Source organism: Plenodomus lingam (genome assembly GCF_022343315.1).
Source record: "Plenodomus lingam strain CAN1 chromosome Unknown scaffold_20, whole genome shotgun sequence".
In the NCBI taxonomy this organism is placed as follows: domain Eukaryota; kingdom Fungi; phylum Ascomycota; class Dothideomycetes; order Pleosporales; family Leptosphaeriaceae; genus Plenodomus; species Plenodomus lingam.
The window spans coordinates 2,164,546-2,180,052 of NW_027093974.1; the positions used below are offsets into that span (position 1 = coordinate 2,164,546).

General features: G+C 51.4%; 7 protein-coding genes across 7 annotated transcripts; 4 read left to right on the forward strand and 3 right to left on the reverse strand.

Annotated features, from left to right (window-relative positions):
• Positions 1 to 52: 52 nt before the first annotated feature.
• On the reverse strand, positions 53 to 1,812 carry IAQ61_011749 (uncharacterized protein; the record flags this gene model as incomplete). The annotated part of the gene is made up of 4 exons (XM_066099331.1): positions 53 to 698; positions 746 to 1,148; positions 1,196 to 1,593; positions 1,655 to 1,812. The coding sequence occupies 4 exons, from the start codon at positions 1,810 to 1,812 to the stop codon at positions 53 to 55; spliced, it is 1,605 nt and encodes a 534-aa protein (XP_065950850.1).
• A 470-nt stretch (positions 1,813 to 2,282) lies between these two features.
• Positions 2,283 to 3,128, reverse strand: IAQ61_011750 (uncharacterized protein; the record flags this gene model as incomplete). Its single annotated transcript, XM_066099332.1, has 1 exon — positions 2,283 to 3,128. One exon carries the CDS (start codon positions 3,126 to 3,128, stop codon positions 2,283 to 2,285), a length of 846 nt encoding a protein of 281 aa, XP_065950851.1.
• Positions 3,129 to 4,045: 917 nt separating this feature from the next.
• On the reverse strand, positions 4,046 to 4,925 carry YOP1 (ER membrane protein DP1/Yop1; the record flags this gene model as incomplete). Its single annotated transcript, XM_003844270.2, has 6 exons — positions 4,046 to 4,172; positions 4,224 to 4,281; positions 4,330 to 4,393; positions 4,461 to 4,469; positions 4,540 to 4,746; positions 4,875 to 4,925. 6 exons carry the CDS (start codon positions 4,923 to 4,925, stop codon positions 4,046 to 4,048), a joined length of 516 nt encoding a protein of 171 aa, XP_003844318.2.
• A 633-nt stretch (positions 4,926 to 5,558) lies between these two features.
• IAQ61_011752 (uncharacterized protein) lies at positions 5,559 to 8,906 on the forward strand. Its single transcript, XM_003844271.2, has 3 exons — positions 5,559 to 6,506; positions 6,554 to 8,208; positions 8,267 to 8,906. Exons 1-3 carry the CDS (start codon positions 5,917 to 5,919, stop codon positions 8,473 to 8,475), a joined length of 2,454 nt encoding a protein of 817 aa, XP_003844319.1. The 5' UTR covers positions 5,559 to 5,916; the 3' UTR covers positions 8,476 to 8,906.
• A 589-nt stretch (positions 8,907 to 9,495) lies between these two features.
• On the forward strand, positions 9,496 to 11,774 carry IAQ61_011753 (uncharacterized protein; the record flags this gene model as incomplete). The annotated part of the gene is made up of 4 exons (XM_066099333.1): positions 9,496 to 9,831; positions 9,893 to 10,010; positions 10,061 to 11,311; positions 11,365 to 11,774. The coding sequence occupies 4 exons, from the start codon at positions 9,496 to 9,498 to the stop codon at positions 11,772 to 11,774; spliced, it is 2,115 nt and encodes a 704-aa protein (XP_065950852.1).
• Positions 11,775 to 12,326: 552 nt separating this feature from the next.
• IAQ61_011754 (uncharacterized protein) lies at positions 12,327 to 13,438 on the forward strand (the record flags this gene model as incomplete). The annotated part of the gene is made up of 3 exons (XM_003844273.2): positions 12,327 to 12,747; positions 12,814 to 13,252; positions 13,312 to 13,438. 3 exons carry the CDS (start codon positions 12,327 to 12,329, stop codon positions 13,436 to 13,438), a joined length of 987 nt encoding a protein of 328 aa, XP_003844321.1.
• A 997-nt stretch (positions 13,439 to 14,435) lies between these two features.
• IAQ61_011755 (uncharacterized protein) lies at positions 14,436 to 15,505 on the forward strand (the record flags this gene model as incomplete). The annotated part of the gene is made up of 2 exons (XM_066099334.1): positions 14,436 to 14,583; positions 14,685 to 15,505. 2 exons carry the CDS (start codon positions 14,436 to 14,438, stop codon positions 15,503 to 15,505), a joined length of 969 nt encoding a protein of 322 aa, XP_065950853.1.
• Positions 15,506 to 15,507: the final 2 nt, after the last annotated feature.

Genomic DNA, 15,507 nt, shown 5'->3' on the forward strand with positions numbered 1-15,507 from the left:
GCGCCGTGCCCACTCCAAATTCTAATCATGCATTCAACATCATTCACTTGCTTCAATGCTGCTGCCCGTCCTCCTTTGCCAATGCTTTGCCCCACGCACTCTCAAACTCGGCTTCAGCAGACTGTGCCGACTTGATCGTCACATTCTCGAATTCATTCTCTGGTACCAGACTCGTCGACTGCGGCTTCAATGGAGATGGTGCAGTCGCGGTGCCTGGCCTGTCGGGCGCCGCAATCTCCGGACTCTCAAACTCAAAGTTGCTGGAGTAAACCACGGCTGCAAATGCCTCGAGATCCCTGACCTGCTCAATGGCGGCTAGGTACTCGTTGTTTGCGCCACTGCCAATGTTGTGGGCCTGTCTACAGAAGACTGCCAAGCTATTGGCTACCTTTGCTTTGACATCACCGCCGACAATCTCCTGAACGCGGGCGTGGTTATCTGAAATTGGTGGGATTTTGTAGGATAGTTGGGAGATCTTTGTATCAACGAGGTGGGAGAAGGCGGCGTCAAGAATGAGAGTGAGGACGTGGGTGAAGGCGGGGGAGTCGATGAGGTCGGATGTCTCGTCTATAAGGCGGCGGAGAGATGTTGCAGTGGTGGGTGAAGTCGATTCGGAAGATGAAGTCATGCCTGATTCGCGTAGGACGTAGTCTTCTTGATCTTGTGGCGGTAATAGGAAAGAGAGCCATTTGCACGTCCTGTGAATTGTTAGTGGTTGCTCATGGGTTTGTGATGGGGAACATGCCTCCTCTCCTCTTCTGTGGCGCCCTCGATTTTCTTTCGAACTTCCAGAGTGAGCTCAGACAGCTTCTCAATGGTGATCTCTTCGCGCGGGTTCAGCATGCCAAAGACCTCCTTGACTGCAACCCGTACTTTGCCAATCAGATCTATACATCCCTTGTGTAAAAGCCACCAGCTCAGACTCAAATAGCGTCGATTAGTCTCGAAGTCGTTGCCATACGCTTGGTCAAAATTGTCATCGTCGTTGTTTTCGAGGTTGATGCGTGAGGCTTCCGTGGTAGACTGGGGTGCAGCAAGAGAAACGACTGAGGCGAGGTAGTTGCGGCGGCCGAGGAGGTTCAGTTGAATGCGGGTGAGCAGTGTGAGAAGAGAAATGGTGTAGATGAGGGTAAAGGCTCGTGTTATCGCTGGTCGAGTTAGTAAGTTACCAGATAATAGCAAGGAGAATAGGTACAGCTGATCTTCATCTCATTCCAAAGTTGCGCCTTGCTCTTCTTGCTCTTCTTCCCCTCGCCAGACCCTTGGGCGCTCTCAACGGGTCCAGCCCCACTGTCACCATCAGTGACCACCTGGCTCGCGTGAACGAAGCTGTCTGTCTGTAGACTCGAGCTGTGCGTGTCATCCTCGTTTGTGTCTGCGATGCTCGGCGTGTCTGCCACACTAGGCGGTGCTGAGCTCGCAATCTCGCTTGTCCCTACGCTTCGTGAGAGTCGTTCAGCCTTTTGCTTCTGCAGTTCCTCTAGCACTTGTTCGACCGGTATCGCCTCGAGGATGTTCTCGGTCGCTGTGGGCAAGATAGCGAGGACGGTGAATGTGCAGTCCTCCTGGTTCTGCTCGAATCGACGGCGTAGACTAGACTAACAGTCAGGAGAAGGCTCTTGATAAGCTTTCATACGGGTCAAGGGCTGTCTACTTCTCCTTTGCAATGCGATCATCACTCATGCGTTGTCGCGCCTCCCCGAGCTTCCCCAAGACATACTGCCCCGCCAGATAACCCGCGCCCAGTACCCCAGCCCCGATGGCAAAGTTGGTGCGATTGCGCTTCAGCCAGCAACGTGTCCCCTGTATCATCGTGGCCGTGGTCGTGCAAGCCGTCGGCCTGTAACGCCTACCTAGCTGAAGTCGCGTATGGCCAAGGGCGGGTCGTCGTCGAGTCTGCCAACAAACCCAACGTCACCGAGCGGCCAATTGCAAGGCAGTGGTCAATGATAGATGATTACACAAAAGCAGGAGTCTGGTCAAAAAATAGAGCGATGGTAGAGGACGGAGAACTATGACTACATGTCCCAGCGCAAGAATACAGTCGTGCAAGGCGTTGGAAGGCTGCTGGTGACACTGGTGAGGTGCCCACAGTTACCCGCGATTGGGCCGAGGTCCATGGCCTTTTGCGGATAACAGATCCACCACCGAAGCTTTCACCTGATCGTCCACTCTAACCCCATCTCTGATTGGTTCTTGTAGACGTCAATGATCTGAGGATGGTTATACCTAGCAGGTATCTGCATCAAGACAATCCCCTCTCATAGCTCAGCCCCCTCCCATCATACCTTTGCACCAACCTCGCCCTTGAAGTCCAGCCACCTACTAAGATTCTTGGTCATCACAGAAGCCAAATTATCCGGACGAGCGATATAGACCACTGCAGGGCGACAGTGAGTGGCACAGCTAATACCCAGCATGGGAAGAAACTCGGATAAGTCGAAGTCGTCGTGTTTACCCGAAATGGCAACATGTAGTGTCTGTCTGGGCTCTCTAGTTGACTCTTCTGTGATATTTAACGTGTGAGATAGAGGCGGTGTATGAGCATGGAGTTGCCCTGAAGTCGGGAACCCCATTCTCATGCGATAGCTTGGGTGGTCCATGTGTCGTGTTATCTTCATTAGATATGATGTATTCAAGTCCGTTAAAAAGCTCGAGAAGGATCCATTCGAGCGGCACACGGTGATGGAGTTGACCTCGTCTTCGGGGGTATCCTGGGCCGCTCGTTTGAGGGATCTCCCACCCTCATTCACATCCGGTAAGGTCTTGAGTATTTGTGCCCAGGCGAGCTGAAGGAAAACTTCGTTGACGAGACGTACCAGAGGGCGCGAAGGGCTTTCATGTACAATGAGGCACGGCGTACTTGGATGTTCTGCCATGCCTGAGATTTTGGGTCGCAGGTATGCTGTTACCTCATCGTAGAGTTGCTTACATGTGAGGTGGATTGGCGGGATCGGACTTGAAAGCACAAAAGTCACTTTTGCGGACTCGCCGCCGATTGTGTTCGACCTATCCTGGTGCTCTCTCTCAAGTAAGCAGTCGTATATATCAAGTCGTAATTCCTTTGGCAAATGGAGAAAATTGAATGGTTTCCTTGATCTGGTCCCTCTTTGGGACGGGAGGAACATTTCCTCGATTTCGGTGGAAGAAGCAAGGCTGAAATGGAATGCTTTAGGTGTACAAAATGGGGGAAGTTTTGTTTGGAGGGAGGTCAAGTCTAGGATTGCCCATGACCTCATCTAGCAATACAACCAAACATTTTTAATTTGCCAGACCATCACGACCAAATTTCGACGGATTTCTCGCTGGGACTAACTTACTAGTCACAGAAAGAAAGAAGTACCAACAGCTAGGTGACTGAGCCCACCCATTAGCATCCGCAGAAAGCGCAATTGTGCCTCGTCACGCTGCATACGAATGTCCAAGTCTAGCCATGCAGTCTCCCGCATGCTAGCTATCCAGGTGTACAAATTTTCAAAAATGAGATTATACTTCTTATAGACTCGCATGCATGGAAATACATTATTTGAACGAAGATATGGAACCATTCCCCATTACAAGGACATTGGGATGCAAGACGATCTCATGGTGCGTTACGGTTCTTGGCCACGGTAAAACGAGGTGCATTAGGTCGATAGTTCCGGCGGGCATCATGGGATCAGGATATCTGTGATTGGAAATGCATGCAAATTCGGACCAGATATACAAAACCGCTGTTTTCGCTACCAACCTGCACGATTTCAGGGCCTAGCGAAAATTCTACGTTACCCAACACATTCCCAAGGACGCTTGCCAACAAGACATCCGCGTACTAAAGTCTTCCCATCACCATGCTACTGCTTGTGTTCACTGTCCATCATTCGTGTTTCTTACTTCATACAGCGTCTCCAAGCCGCACAGCCACATGCCGCAGTAAGTTTGCCCCCTGCGCAAGAGAATTTGACTTGTAGGCCTATCTCCAGGTAATCTTTGGGGCGGAACTTCGACCTTGACTGTCTGGTTGTGGTCATGTGGCCATTAGACAGGTGCTATTATTGTGACTGCTCTACGAAGCATGGTCCTTGCCAGCAGAGTCGACCTTCGCGCGAAGGTTGGCAGCAGTCGAGCCAGCCTCGGAGAAGTAGCGGGAGAAGACGGGTTGGAGGAAGGAGCGGAAGACGACCTGTGCACCACTGCAAGTCGTTAGTCAACAACGTTACTTGTGATATGTTGGGCGCACTTACGCAGTCTGGGGAAGGGACATCCACAGGATGAGGACGAACTTGAAGGTGTAGTAGAAGGCTGTCTTTGTCAGCAACGTGCTAAGGAGTTGGATTTCGTTTGACGTACGGAACCAGTAGACGGCATTCACGGCGCTCTCGAAAACGGTAAGGAAAGCAAAAGTAACCCAGTACTATGTAGCCAATCAGCGTCCAGTGTAGGGAGTTGTGTAGTTTACGCAGTTTGGAGGGTGTACGTACTGTTAGCCACTGTAAATGCGTTAGTATAGAATCTTGAGTTGCTTATCGACAAGAATTTGTCGTGAGTTGGGATGCGTACCTGGGTGTCATCGACCTTGTTGGCGCTGAACAAGGCATTCAACGAGTAGTAACCAGGGACGATGAATGCAGCAATGTTCACAAGGAACTCTCCGGCAATGTTGAAGAAGATGAGGAAGAAGTAGAGGCCGGCGAGGCCGAGGACGGCGTACACCTTGGGAACGGAGGTTTGCTTCTCAAAGTTGTTGAGGGCGGGGTACTTGGACAGCTAGGTAGAACATGGTACCATCAGCACTCGAAAATCTCCCACAAGGACTTGCAGTCTACTTGACACAAGAACACTATGGTCCCTGGTTGCCTTGACAGGTATCTGCACTTGAGGCGGTCAGAGCTTACCTCTTTGTCAAGCTGCGAGAGCTGTGCCTGGGCTCTTTCCTGGACAGACATGGTGTAGATTGATGGTAGAGGTGCCAAAGGGGGGTAGAGCGTGCAATATTCAGAGGGCTGCTTGGGCTGCGTAAGGGTGCTGGAGGTGGTAGTTGTAGTGGTTTTGGCGGAGCAGCGATAAGGCAGAGAAGAAGGTTGTTGGTTGAATGATTGTGGGAAGATGCAAGCGGGAGCGTCATATCGCTAAAATACGTCAGTGGCCCTTTCACGAGCCGGTCAGCCAGCCAGTTAGCCAGCCAGCCCGTTAGCCAGTTGGCCAGCCAGTTGGCCAGTTAGCCAGCCAGCGAAGCATACCGTATCTCTTACCGGTACTACTAGCTGCAGGCCTGCAGCTCCAGCCATGCGAGACATGTTGCATGCCACTCACCAACGACTCTGCACTGTGCTATGTAGTTGGACGCGCGCGTGTGATTGCGCTCACTGTGATACATGGCCTTCCTCTGCCATGCTGCCTCCTTCTGCTCGCTCGCAATCGTACATAACTCATTCGCGCCCTCGCCAGATAGAATCTATGAAATGCATCAATCGGCATGACGTTGGTCAGGTGACCCGGGGGCTCGTGCGTGCTTGCCGGCCGGTTCCCGTTGCTGCAGGTGCGATCGCCTCCAGACGAAAGCGTAAACACGCACCAAAGCTCCACATAACAAACCGCTTTCAAGGTCGCTGAGCCTCGCCCACCACGGCTGTTGGTCTTGTCATTCTTGTTTCGAGTATCTTATTAACCCCTGTCTCTCTTTTGCCCGTCCAGAGCGCCCAGCGCCCCGACTTCGACCCCAAACAAACAAGCGCTGCCGTCGAAGAAACTGCATGCAACACGCTGCACACGGCCATCGCACACTCTGTAGCCCCAGGATCCATCTGCAGTGACTCGGCAAATCCCACGGACCCAGCGTTGTGCCACCTGCAATAGTCTTGCTGCCTCGGTGCCACGGTTGCCAGCCCTTTGTTTTGGTGTAAACAGAGCGACAATCGGCCACCCAGCAGCCCTATAATGACCACGGACATCCGCCGATCCAGGTCCAACACGTCAATGTCTACCAGAAGCAACCGGCCGCTATCGCGTGCCTCGACTACCAGTGTGCACTCATTCGAGCAGTTTCAACAACAACAGCCTCAACATGCCCGCGCCGCATCTTTTACGCAGATGCCGCAGTACCATGCGCCCTTCAGCAGCGAAGCGCTGCAACCTGCGCTCATACAGGCCGCGCAGCAGGTCAGCGCGCAGGATCAACTCATCAACATGTCGCTCGAGAGCGTCCAGCAATACCTAGGCTACCAGGCCGACGCTGCCTCTCAGCAGCCCCAGTCCAATGGCCAACCTGCGCAGGCCATGGACCCCCACCCATACCACCACTCTCTTTCACAGCAGTCACAACAACAGCACTTCATGGCGCCACCTATGGAGACGGATGATAAGAAGAAAAAGAACTCGACGTCCGGAGCCGCCACAAACGATAAAGAGTTGCGCCAGCTGCTCAACCAGAATGAAGGACGAAACCTGAAGGAGGTGGCAGCGGAGGTCATCCAAAACGACCGGACCTCCAAGGCGGAAAAGTCGAAGCAACTGTTTGCTATGCTGTGGTTTGTGAATCTCAAACCAGTTGTCGTACTGTCTTAACTCCATCTAGGTTGAAATCCGTCTGCAGATCCGCCAAAACCTCGGTTCCACGAAATCGCGTCTACTCCAAATACGCAGAGCGCTGCGGTACCGACCGCGTTATCCCTCTGAACCCAGCCTCCTTCGGAAAGCTTGTCCGTGTCATCTTCCCGGGCATTCAGACTAGACGTCTGGGCGTCCGTGGCGAATCCAAGTACCACTACGTTGACCTGGAACTCATCAATGATGGCGGAGATGGAGACGAAGGCCGCCGTCCCAGTACTGGTGCCGCAGCTATTCACGCCATGAAACGACAGCAGTCCGCGGGGCCGAAGCTTGACTTCACTTCCATCCCACGGCTGCCTGCAGACAGCGCCCAATTTCCCCCTCGGAACTCTCGAGGCGAATCACACAACAACCACTATACGCCAGCTTCATCACGAGGCGTTCTTTTCACCGATATTTATTCGAATCAGTTCCGACCTACAAGTGCCCGCACGAAAACATCATATGAACACGAACTTAAGTTTCCCACGCCCAACGTATTAGAAGCCCCGGATGCTCTTGAGATCGAATTGCCGGACATTGCACCCTACCTCCCTGCCCGTACAGACCCGGACTCGGCACAAAATTTGGTAGCTATGTATCGATCACATGTGACATCGTTAGTGGACGCAGTTCGGTATTGCAAAGAAAAGCAGTTCTTCCGTCTGTTTGGTACATTCCACGGTACTCTCACTGTCCCCGTGCAAAAGTTGTTCGCTGCACCCGAACTGGCGCCATGGATCAAGGAATGTGACTGGATGATGTATCAGAAGATGGTCCGTAACGTTTCGCAGCTCACCTTACAGGTCGCGCCCCCCACGGTCCTGCGCTTTCTCGACAACGTTGCCAAAACACTACATGCACACATAAGCACGAAGTTTCTGCCACTCCCTAATCATGTTCTGGAAGCCAAGTTAGAACCAGCAACTCTGTTCGCGCATTTGTTACGTCAAATGCTGCGCGTCAATTCAACAGCTCATGCAGCTGCTGTCATGCTTACGGCTGAGAACCATCGCACCCAGATGTTTGCCGATTGGTTGCAGCATGTTAACATCAAGCGCATCATCGCTAACGAACTTCCGGGTGAATGTGGGCATGAAGAGGTCTATCAGATCTTGACAACAGAGATACGATCGATGCTGGGTCCGTTGCCGCAGGAAATCCAGCTACCTTCAGGAGCCATCCACCGTGCCGCTTACCCCGACCCTCCGGCTGACCCTATGGAGTCTGTCATAGATCGCATTGCAGCATTTCTAACGAAGCTACCATCTCGCTTTCCAGGAGCTCACGCTCGCACAGTCCTTCATTGTATTAGTGCCCTTGGATCAGCTGCGCTTCGTGAAATCACGGTGGAGAATGGCATCAGTTTCCAAGGTTGGTGGTTGACCAAGGTGTTTGTAGACGAAATGGCACAGTGGCTAGCATCATTGGGAGGCTTCCTTGGCCATTCACCACCAAACTGGAATTCACCATCCTACTCTCCGGTTGTTGACGACCCTCTGAATGCTGGCCTTACGAACGGAGGCAGCGGTAGCAATAATGAAAGTCGGTACAGTAGTCTGGAGGCTGACTTTGGTCCGGACCATTCATTCATGTCCACTACTAGCAATGTCGCCATGGATCCAGGAACAGCACATGAAGGTAAGACTTTTGATATGCTCGTAGCCATGATAGTAGTTGACTAACCCAAGATTATCAGTCCACGCTGGACGATTTGCTCAACAATCCCAATACGACATGAACTTCAGCTTTGAGTACGATATGAATACCTCACAACAAGAACCCACACATGACGACAGTGGTATCGGTCTTCTCGAAGAAGGCATCGACGCAAAGTTTGCGTCCAAGATGCAACAATCACTAAAGTCACATTTGGCGCAAGCTCCGCTACCCCAAGGCGTCAATTAGCAGGCGCCTTTCTTTCTCTGTTGGCCACGCGTTTACGAAATACTTGCTTGCTCTCTGTTGGAGATATGCAGCTCCCTTGGAAGGCCCTTGATTTTTACGCGTTTATGACGTATCCGACATTACGACTGATCCAAAAGCGGCTGGTCCTACGGGAATGTCCTGTTTATACATTTTAATCTTGTATATATCTGGCTACTTGTACGGCGTTCGCATGTCTTTGTATTTTTTTTCCTGTTCGCTTCGTCTATACCACGGCGGCTTCTTGCATGATCTTTTTTTCTGTTGGCCAGTTCATTTGGCTGTCTTCTGTTCTTGGTGTTCAGATCACGCTTTGCGGTAGCATGACATCGTATGCTTTGTAATGGGTGTTTTGGATACTAGATGAAGAGCTCTCTCTTCGGTAGAAAATCACTGTCAACGTCGAATCACTCTAAAGCCTTGAGGTATAAAGTGCCTAGTACAATATATGGCTTGCTTCATTGCGGTGTTGGACATTCAATAAGGTATCGAAGTAGTGTAACATGATCGCCTACACTTTCCCATTTCAGACCAACACGCCCCAACCTCAATTTCTCCAATCTTTCTCGATCGCTGCGCTCTAGGCATACACTAGCGACGACTGAAGCAAAAATACGGAGTCGTCAATTCTCAACGAGGGCTAAACTTGACACTTGATGCATCTTCCCTCCGTCCATCAATACCCGCGACCGAGGAGAAGTGGGGTCCGCTAACCATATCGGGAGTGCGAGTCCTTCGGCGCGTCTCTTATCGCGTAGATAACCACACAAGGTGCTTGCGAGCTGACAAGTGGAAATCGTCGTAGGGAATATAGTAATGGCTGATTGGTAGACGACTTAGCATTGATTGGATGAGAAGCTTGGTATTCCTGTCAAGCTATGTCATGCTTTCTTGTCAGACCTCGCCTCTAACTTGCCATGCCTATGTTCTATCTATAAAACCCCGCTGGATCCCTTGATTGCCTGCAGGCCAGCTTCCCCTCCTCTGGATATCTACGACAATATGGCACTCGACCGCTTGAAGCAGGCTGCTTCTCATATCACAGGTCTTGGGGCACATCCTCATCCATTCGATCCTCTCACTGGACCTGAGATTGAGCGAGCGGTCGCAATCATCCGAACGGAGCATAGCGAGGTCTTCTTCAATGCAGTCACGTTATGGGAGCCACGAAAGGCTGATATGATGAAATGGATCAAAGACCCAGATCACACACCACGACCGCACCGTGTAGCTGATGTTGTATGCATTGGTCGTGGGAGCAAAGTCTACGATGGGCATGTCGATCTGGATGAAGGCAAGATTGTGAGCTGGGAGTTGACAGATGATGTCCAGCCTCTGGTGAGTTTTCTGAATGGGAGTATGTTGACGTGCGTTCGGGATACTCATTATGTGGAAACAGATTACCATGGAAGATCTGCAAATTGTAGAAACTATCGCGAGGAAAGATCCCAAGGTCATTGAACAGTGTGAATTGATTGGTATCCCACCAGAAGATATGCACAAGGTGTATTGCGATCGTGAGTCTTCTTCAGCGGAGCCGATGTGCCCATTTCCTGATCGATGGCAGCTTGGACAATCGGCTATGATGAGCGCTTTGGAACAAAAGTCCGTCTCCAGCAAGCTTTGATGTACTACCGACCTCATCCGGATGACAGCCAATATACATATCCCCTAGACTTTTGCCCAATTTACAACGCAGACACCCAGGAAATCATACATATCGACATTCCACCAGTTCGGAGGCCGCTCAACCAAGCACCCCCTAACAATTACCACGCTGCAGCCGTCGAGGCAGATGGCGGTTTCATGACTGGTTTGAAGCCAATTAATGTTACGCAGCCCGAGGGCGTATCTTTCAAGATGGACGGACGATATATCTCGTGGGCCAACTGGAAGCTGCATATTGGATTCAATTACCGAGAGGGTATGGTGCTCTCGAACATTACCTTCAACGACAAAGGCACAGTGCGAGATACCTTTTGGCGGCTATCACTAGCCGAGATGGTTGTGCCCTATGGAAACCCAGAGCACCCTCACCAGAGGAAACATGCTTTCGATCTGGGTGAGTACGGTGGTGGGTACATGACCAATTCGTTAAGCTTGGGCTGCGACTGCAAAGGCGCGATCCACTACATGGATGCAGCATTCGTCAACCGCGCAGGTCAGGCCACCACCATCAAGAACGCTATCTGCATTCATGAAGAAGATGCCGGGATTCTCTTCAAACACACCGACTTTCGCGATGACAGCGTGACCGTCACCCGCGCGCGCAAACTCGTCATCTCACACGTTTTCACAGCTGCAAACTACGAATACTGCGTATACTGGATCTTCCATCTTGATGGAACCATCCAGCTTGAGATCAAGCTCACCGGGATCTTGAACACATATGCCATGCTTCCTGGTGAAGACTTGAAAGGCTGGGGCACGGAGGTGTATCCAGGAGTCAACGCACACAACCATCAGCATCTGTTTTGCATGCGGATAGATCCGAATATCGATGGCCCGAATAACACTGTCTTCATGGTTGATGCAGCCCGCGGTGATGGCGAGGTGGGCAGCGAGGAGAACAAATATGGCAATGCTTTCTATGCAAAGAAGACCAAGCTCAGCACCCCTGAGCAAGCGGCTACTGACTACAATGGCGGTACGAGTAGGACTTGGGAGATGTGCAACGAGAGCAAGATCAATCCTTACAGCAAGAAGCCGGTATCGTATAAGCTGGTTAGCAGAGAGGTTCCGGAGCTACTGCCAAAGCCTGGCAGTTTAGTGTGGAAGCGGGCCGGTTTCGCAAGGCACGCTGTACATGTCACCAAGTGCAAGTCATCTTCTTTTGATTGAATTAAGCAGAGAATACTGACAGTTGGCCAGACGACGACACGCAACTCCATCCAGCAGGCCGTCACGTGCCTCAGACCTCCGGCGAACCCTCACAAGGCATTCCTGCGTGGATTGCCGCGAACCCCACGGAGAATCTCGTAGACACGGATGTGGTTCTTTGGCACACATTCGGCATCACACATTTCCCCAGCCCCGAGGATTTCCCCATCATGCCCGCAGAACCGATGAGTTTGCTGCTCCGGCCGCGAAATTTCTTCACGCGTAACCCATGCCTTGATGTCCCACCGAGCCATTGCAGTGTTCCAAGCGGAGTCAAGCAAGGGGGTGGGTTGGTGGACAAGATTAGCAAGCTGGCCTTTGGAGAGAGGGAGAAGGAGCCTTCGCCTCTGCCGGCGGCTGGATCTTGTTGCTCAGACCAGAAGTTTGGCGCTGGCGTCTAAGCTATTGACTTTGTATTAAGTGTATATGACCATGCCAGAAGTACAAATACGACAAGGTCTATGCATGAACCAAAATGTACATGTGTACGCATGTTCTAACAGTGGCTTCATCATTGTCGAGAAGCCGGTCGGCTTACCCTTTTGAAAATGTCGCAAAGACTGACTCAGTTGATGGCAAGATGCATGCGAGACCTATTGTAGATTGGTTAAATCTGAACGCAAAATGGTTGTCATTTGTTTATTAGCTAGACGTTTCATTGAGATGGGGATGGTTTGTAAGTGCGTACCGGTAGACTAGTCGATGGATGGATGACGTTTACCCCCACGCGGACTAGTAGTACCCACCTAAACCTCAGAGGCCCAAGCTTCAGGTTCACGGTGTAAGGGTCCACCATAATTTTTTGTGCTGCCCGCCACGTTCGGAAGCTTGAGACGATAGCTTTTTGTTTTGCGCAATGACGAGAGGACTGGCCATGTCTCAGATGCCATCGTAATTACACACATCAAGAATGTAGCCACAAGCACCGGGGGCACTCACCATCCGCGTCCGCAATGCCCCGCACCTTTCCGCCTGTAGAGGTCAACGATGATACTCAAACGAAGCCGCCCAGTCTTGCTCTACCACGAACGACGTTATCCGCCTCGCTGATCGAAAGTGTCGCAGGCTTTAGCGCTGGTGTCGTCTCATGTCTGGCTGCACATCCTCTCGATCTACTCAAGAACCGCTTACAGCTCAACACCAAGAGTCGCTCACGGCCAGGTGACTCCTTTCGCATCTTGCGCAATGTCATTCGCGATGAGGGAGGCGCAAGAGCGCTCTACCGCGGACTATGGCCGAATTTACTGGGCAACAGCTTGGGCTGGGGCTTATACTTCTTGTTCTATGGCAATTTGAAGGACATGTTCCAGCAGAGGAGGGGGCACGGGCAGATGCTGGGGAGTGCTGAATTCTTCTCTGCTAGTATCATCGCTGGTATGGTATAAGCTCGTGTTTGGTATAAACAATGCGGGATCACGCGAGCTAACAATCCTACCACAGGTCTTCTTACAGGCGCTTGTACAAACCCCATTTGGGTTGTGAAAACGCGCATGCTTGAGCGCGGTGCAAACCATCCCTCTGCGTATAGGTCCATGTCTTACGGCCTACGTCACGTCTATGAAACCCGCGGGATGAAGGGCTTATGGGCTGGATTTATCCCGTCTACGCTCGGAGTATTGCACGGTGCAGTACAGTTCAGCATTTACGAGAATATGAAGAGGCATCGTGGGATACAGGTCGGTGGGCAAGATAAACTGAGTAACTGGGAGTATGTGTATATGAGCGGTGGGAGCAAGCTGCTTGCGGGTGCCATCACGTATCCATATCAGCCTATCAGGGCGCGACTGCAGCAGTATGATGCAACTAAACAGTATAGCGGGCTGTGGGACGTGCTGAGGAAGACGTATAAGAATGAGGGTGTTCTGGCGTTCTATAAGGGGTAAGTAACATCGAGCTAATGGACATGTCCAGTGTGAGTTTGGGCTAATTCATTCACAGTGTTATTCCCAATACTCTTCGAGTCATTCCGACAACCATTGTCACGTTCCTCGTATATGAGAACACGAAGTTGTATCTGCCCAAGCTCTTCCAGGACGATGAGCACTTGATTCACGAAGAAGACTAGATGTATCGGAAAGCTCAATGAGGGGATCTTCTTCTCATATCCAACTCCAAGTCATTCCACACGCCCAGCAACCACTCCACGATCCCCAGCATTTCAGAAACACAACGTCAGAAGGGTAATTCGATGTGATGGTATACCCATTGCTCTCACAATTCTCTGCGTTTGCGCTCTGTAAGGTGCTGCAGGTGAATTACTCTGCACCCAATTGCGCCCGCTGTGCCCAAGCCTTGATACATGGTGGAGTAATAGAGAAGCGGGCAGACTTTCACTGAGACTCCAATACCAGTACTATCATCTATATACGAAACTCCACCTGCGAAGACTGGCCTAGCATTCGCACACGACCTCAACCTTGGGCTCAACCTGCAACAATCACACGCACACCACTACCCAGACGACTTTTCAGCTTGTTCAAGATTCCAAAGCAAGATTTATACGACACAACTACAAATTTCATCAGAATCCACGGCAAAACCATGGCGCCAAATTTTGACAAACCTCGACACAAGCGCACATCAAATATCCAAAACATGTTAGAGGCATGCGAGTCCCTCAAGTCCGAGACCGCATCAGCCCGCGCCGCAGCAGTCACTAGTATCCGAAAACTTATTAGGCGTACTTCTAATGGGATGCGGAACTTGTTGGATAAGGTAAATCGACACCGCGAGGCACGCTCTGAGACGGAGGCATCGTCACAATCATTGGACTCTGTCGACCCTGCGCCCGCTCAAATCACCAGCTTGGCAAAAGCTTTTACAAATACCTTGTCATTCCCATAGCTTAGTAATTTCCTTGCTTGGATGCTGTATTATGATTCTGTTGAGATGTCAGAGTCTCCAGAGTCTTGGTATTCGTTGATCGATCCATGGAGATGCGCGGTTGGGTTGCTTTGGGTAATTATCTTGCAACCCGCAATGATCAGGATTCCGGCTTCGATCTACTTGTCCTTGAGTCCATATGTGATCGGAATAATTTCAATCGACAGACTGTCTTTGAGATGCTGATGCAATTCGCTGATCCCCACAAGACGGAATATTCACAGATTGCCCTTGCCGCGCAGCAGGCTGATAGCAATGGCAGTACACGATTGCAGGCCCTGGAACACATCCAGACCAAACTCCACGACATGTACAAACTCACCATTCGTATCAAGCCAATGGATGGTTCCATGTTCCAGATCGGCCACGCGACGACCAAGTCACGAATGCGAGGATACTTCCATGATGTGATCGAACGGCGAATCAAGTCCATTCGTTATGGCACTCCGCCTGCCACTCCGCCAATTCGAAGCATCTGACTGAGGAGACACAGGAAGCCACCAAGCTGAACTACTACTTCGGAGTCGTCCAAGCAAAGCGTGTTGTGTCACTCACACGCTATGGGGTTCTCCTGTTATCAAATACTCGACGAGGCTCAGCATCCACCGATCGTGTCAACCTAGAGACCAAGCAAGCACAACGGCATGCCCTCGAATTATCCACTGCAAATCAAGCCCTCAAAGCCCAGATTGTCAATCTCCAGCGTCGCAACGCAGAGCTTCTACGCATCAACGCCAACATGGCCCTCAAAATCACGAATATGGGACACTACCAACCTGCCGGCTATGTTCACGTGCACAATTCATCCTCGGCACAAGACCGTCCCACACCTTCGCGCTCCACCTCAGCCCCAATTCAGAACATGTCTTCCACCTCGCATGCCTCAGCGCAAATCTTCCATCCCGCTGAGCCCGCTTACAAGCCCCAGAACCCCAAGCTGACTCCCCCGCGTAAAACCCTCCCCTCAACTGCAACACAAAATCCACCCCCTGCGCCGTCTGCCGCTCTGGTCGACAAGTACGCCAGTGTCTTTGACGGCCTGAGCCCGCAGTCCCCGCCTGCGCTCCGCTTGACGAATTCGCGCACTGGCGAGCAGGTCGCTGCGTCGGGATCAGTGCATGATGTTGGTTCCCCTGCGAAGGGTAGGAAGTCAGAGCGACAAACATTGGATACTTTCCCCCCATCTCTAGATATAGGAGAAACGTGCCGCCGGTGTAGGTGCTTTCGGGTGGTCCTAGGTCACTGGTGACA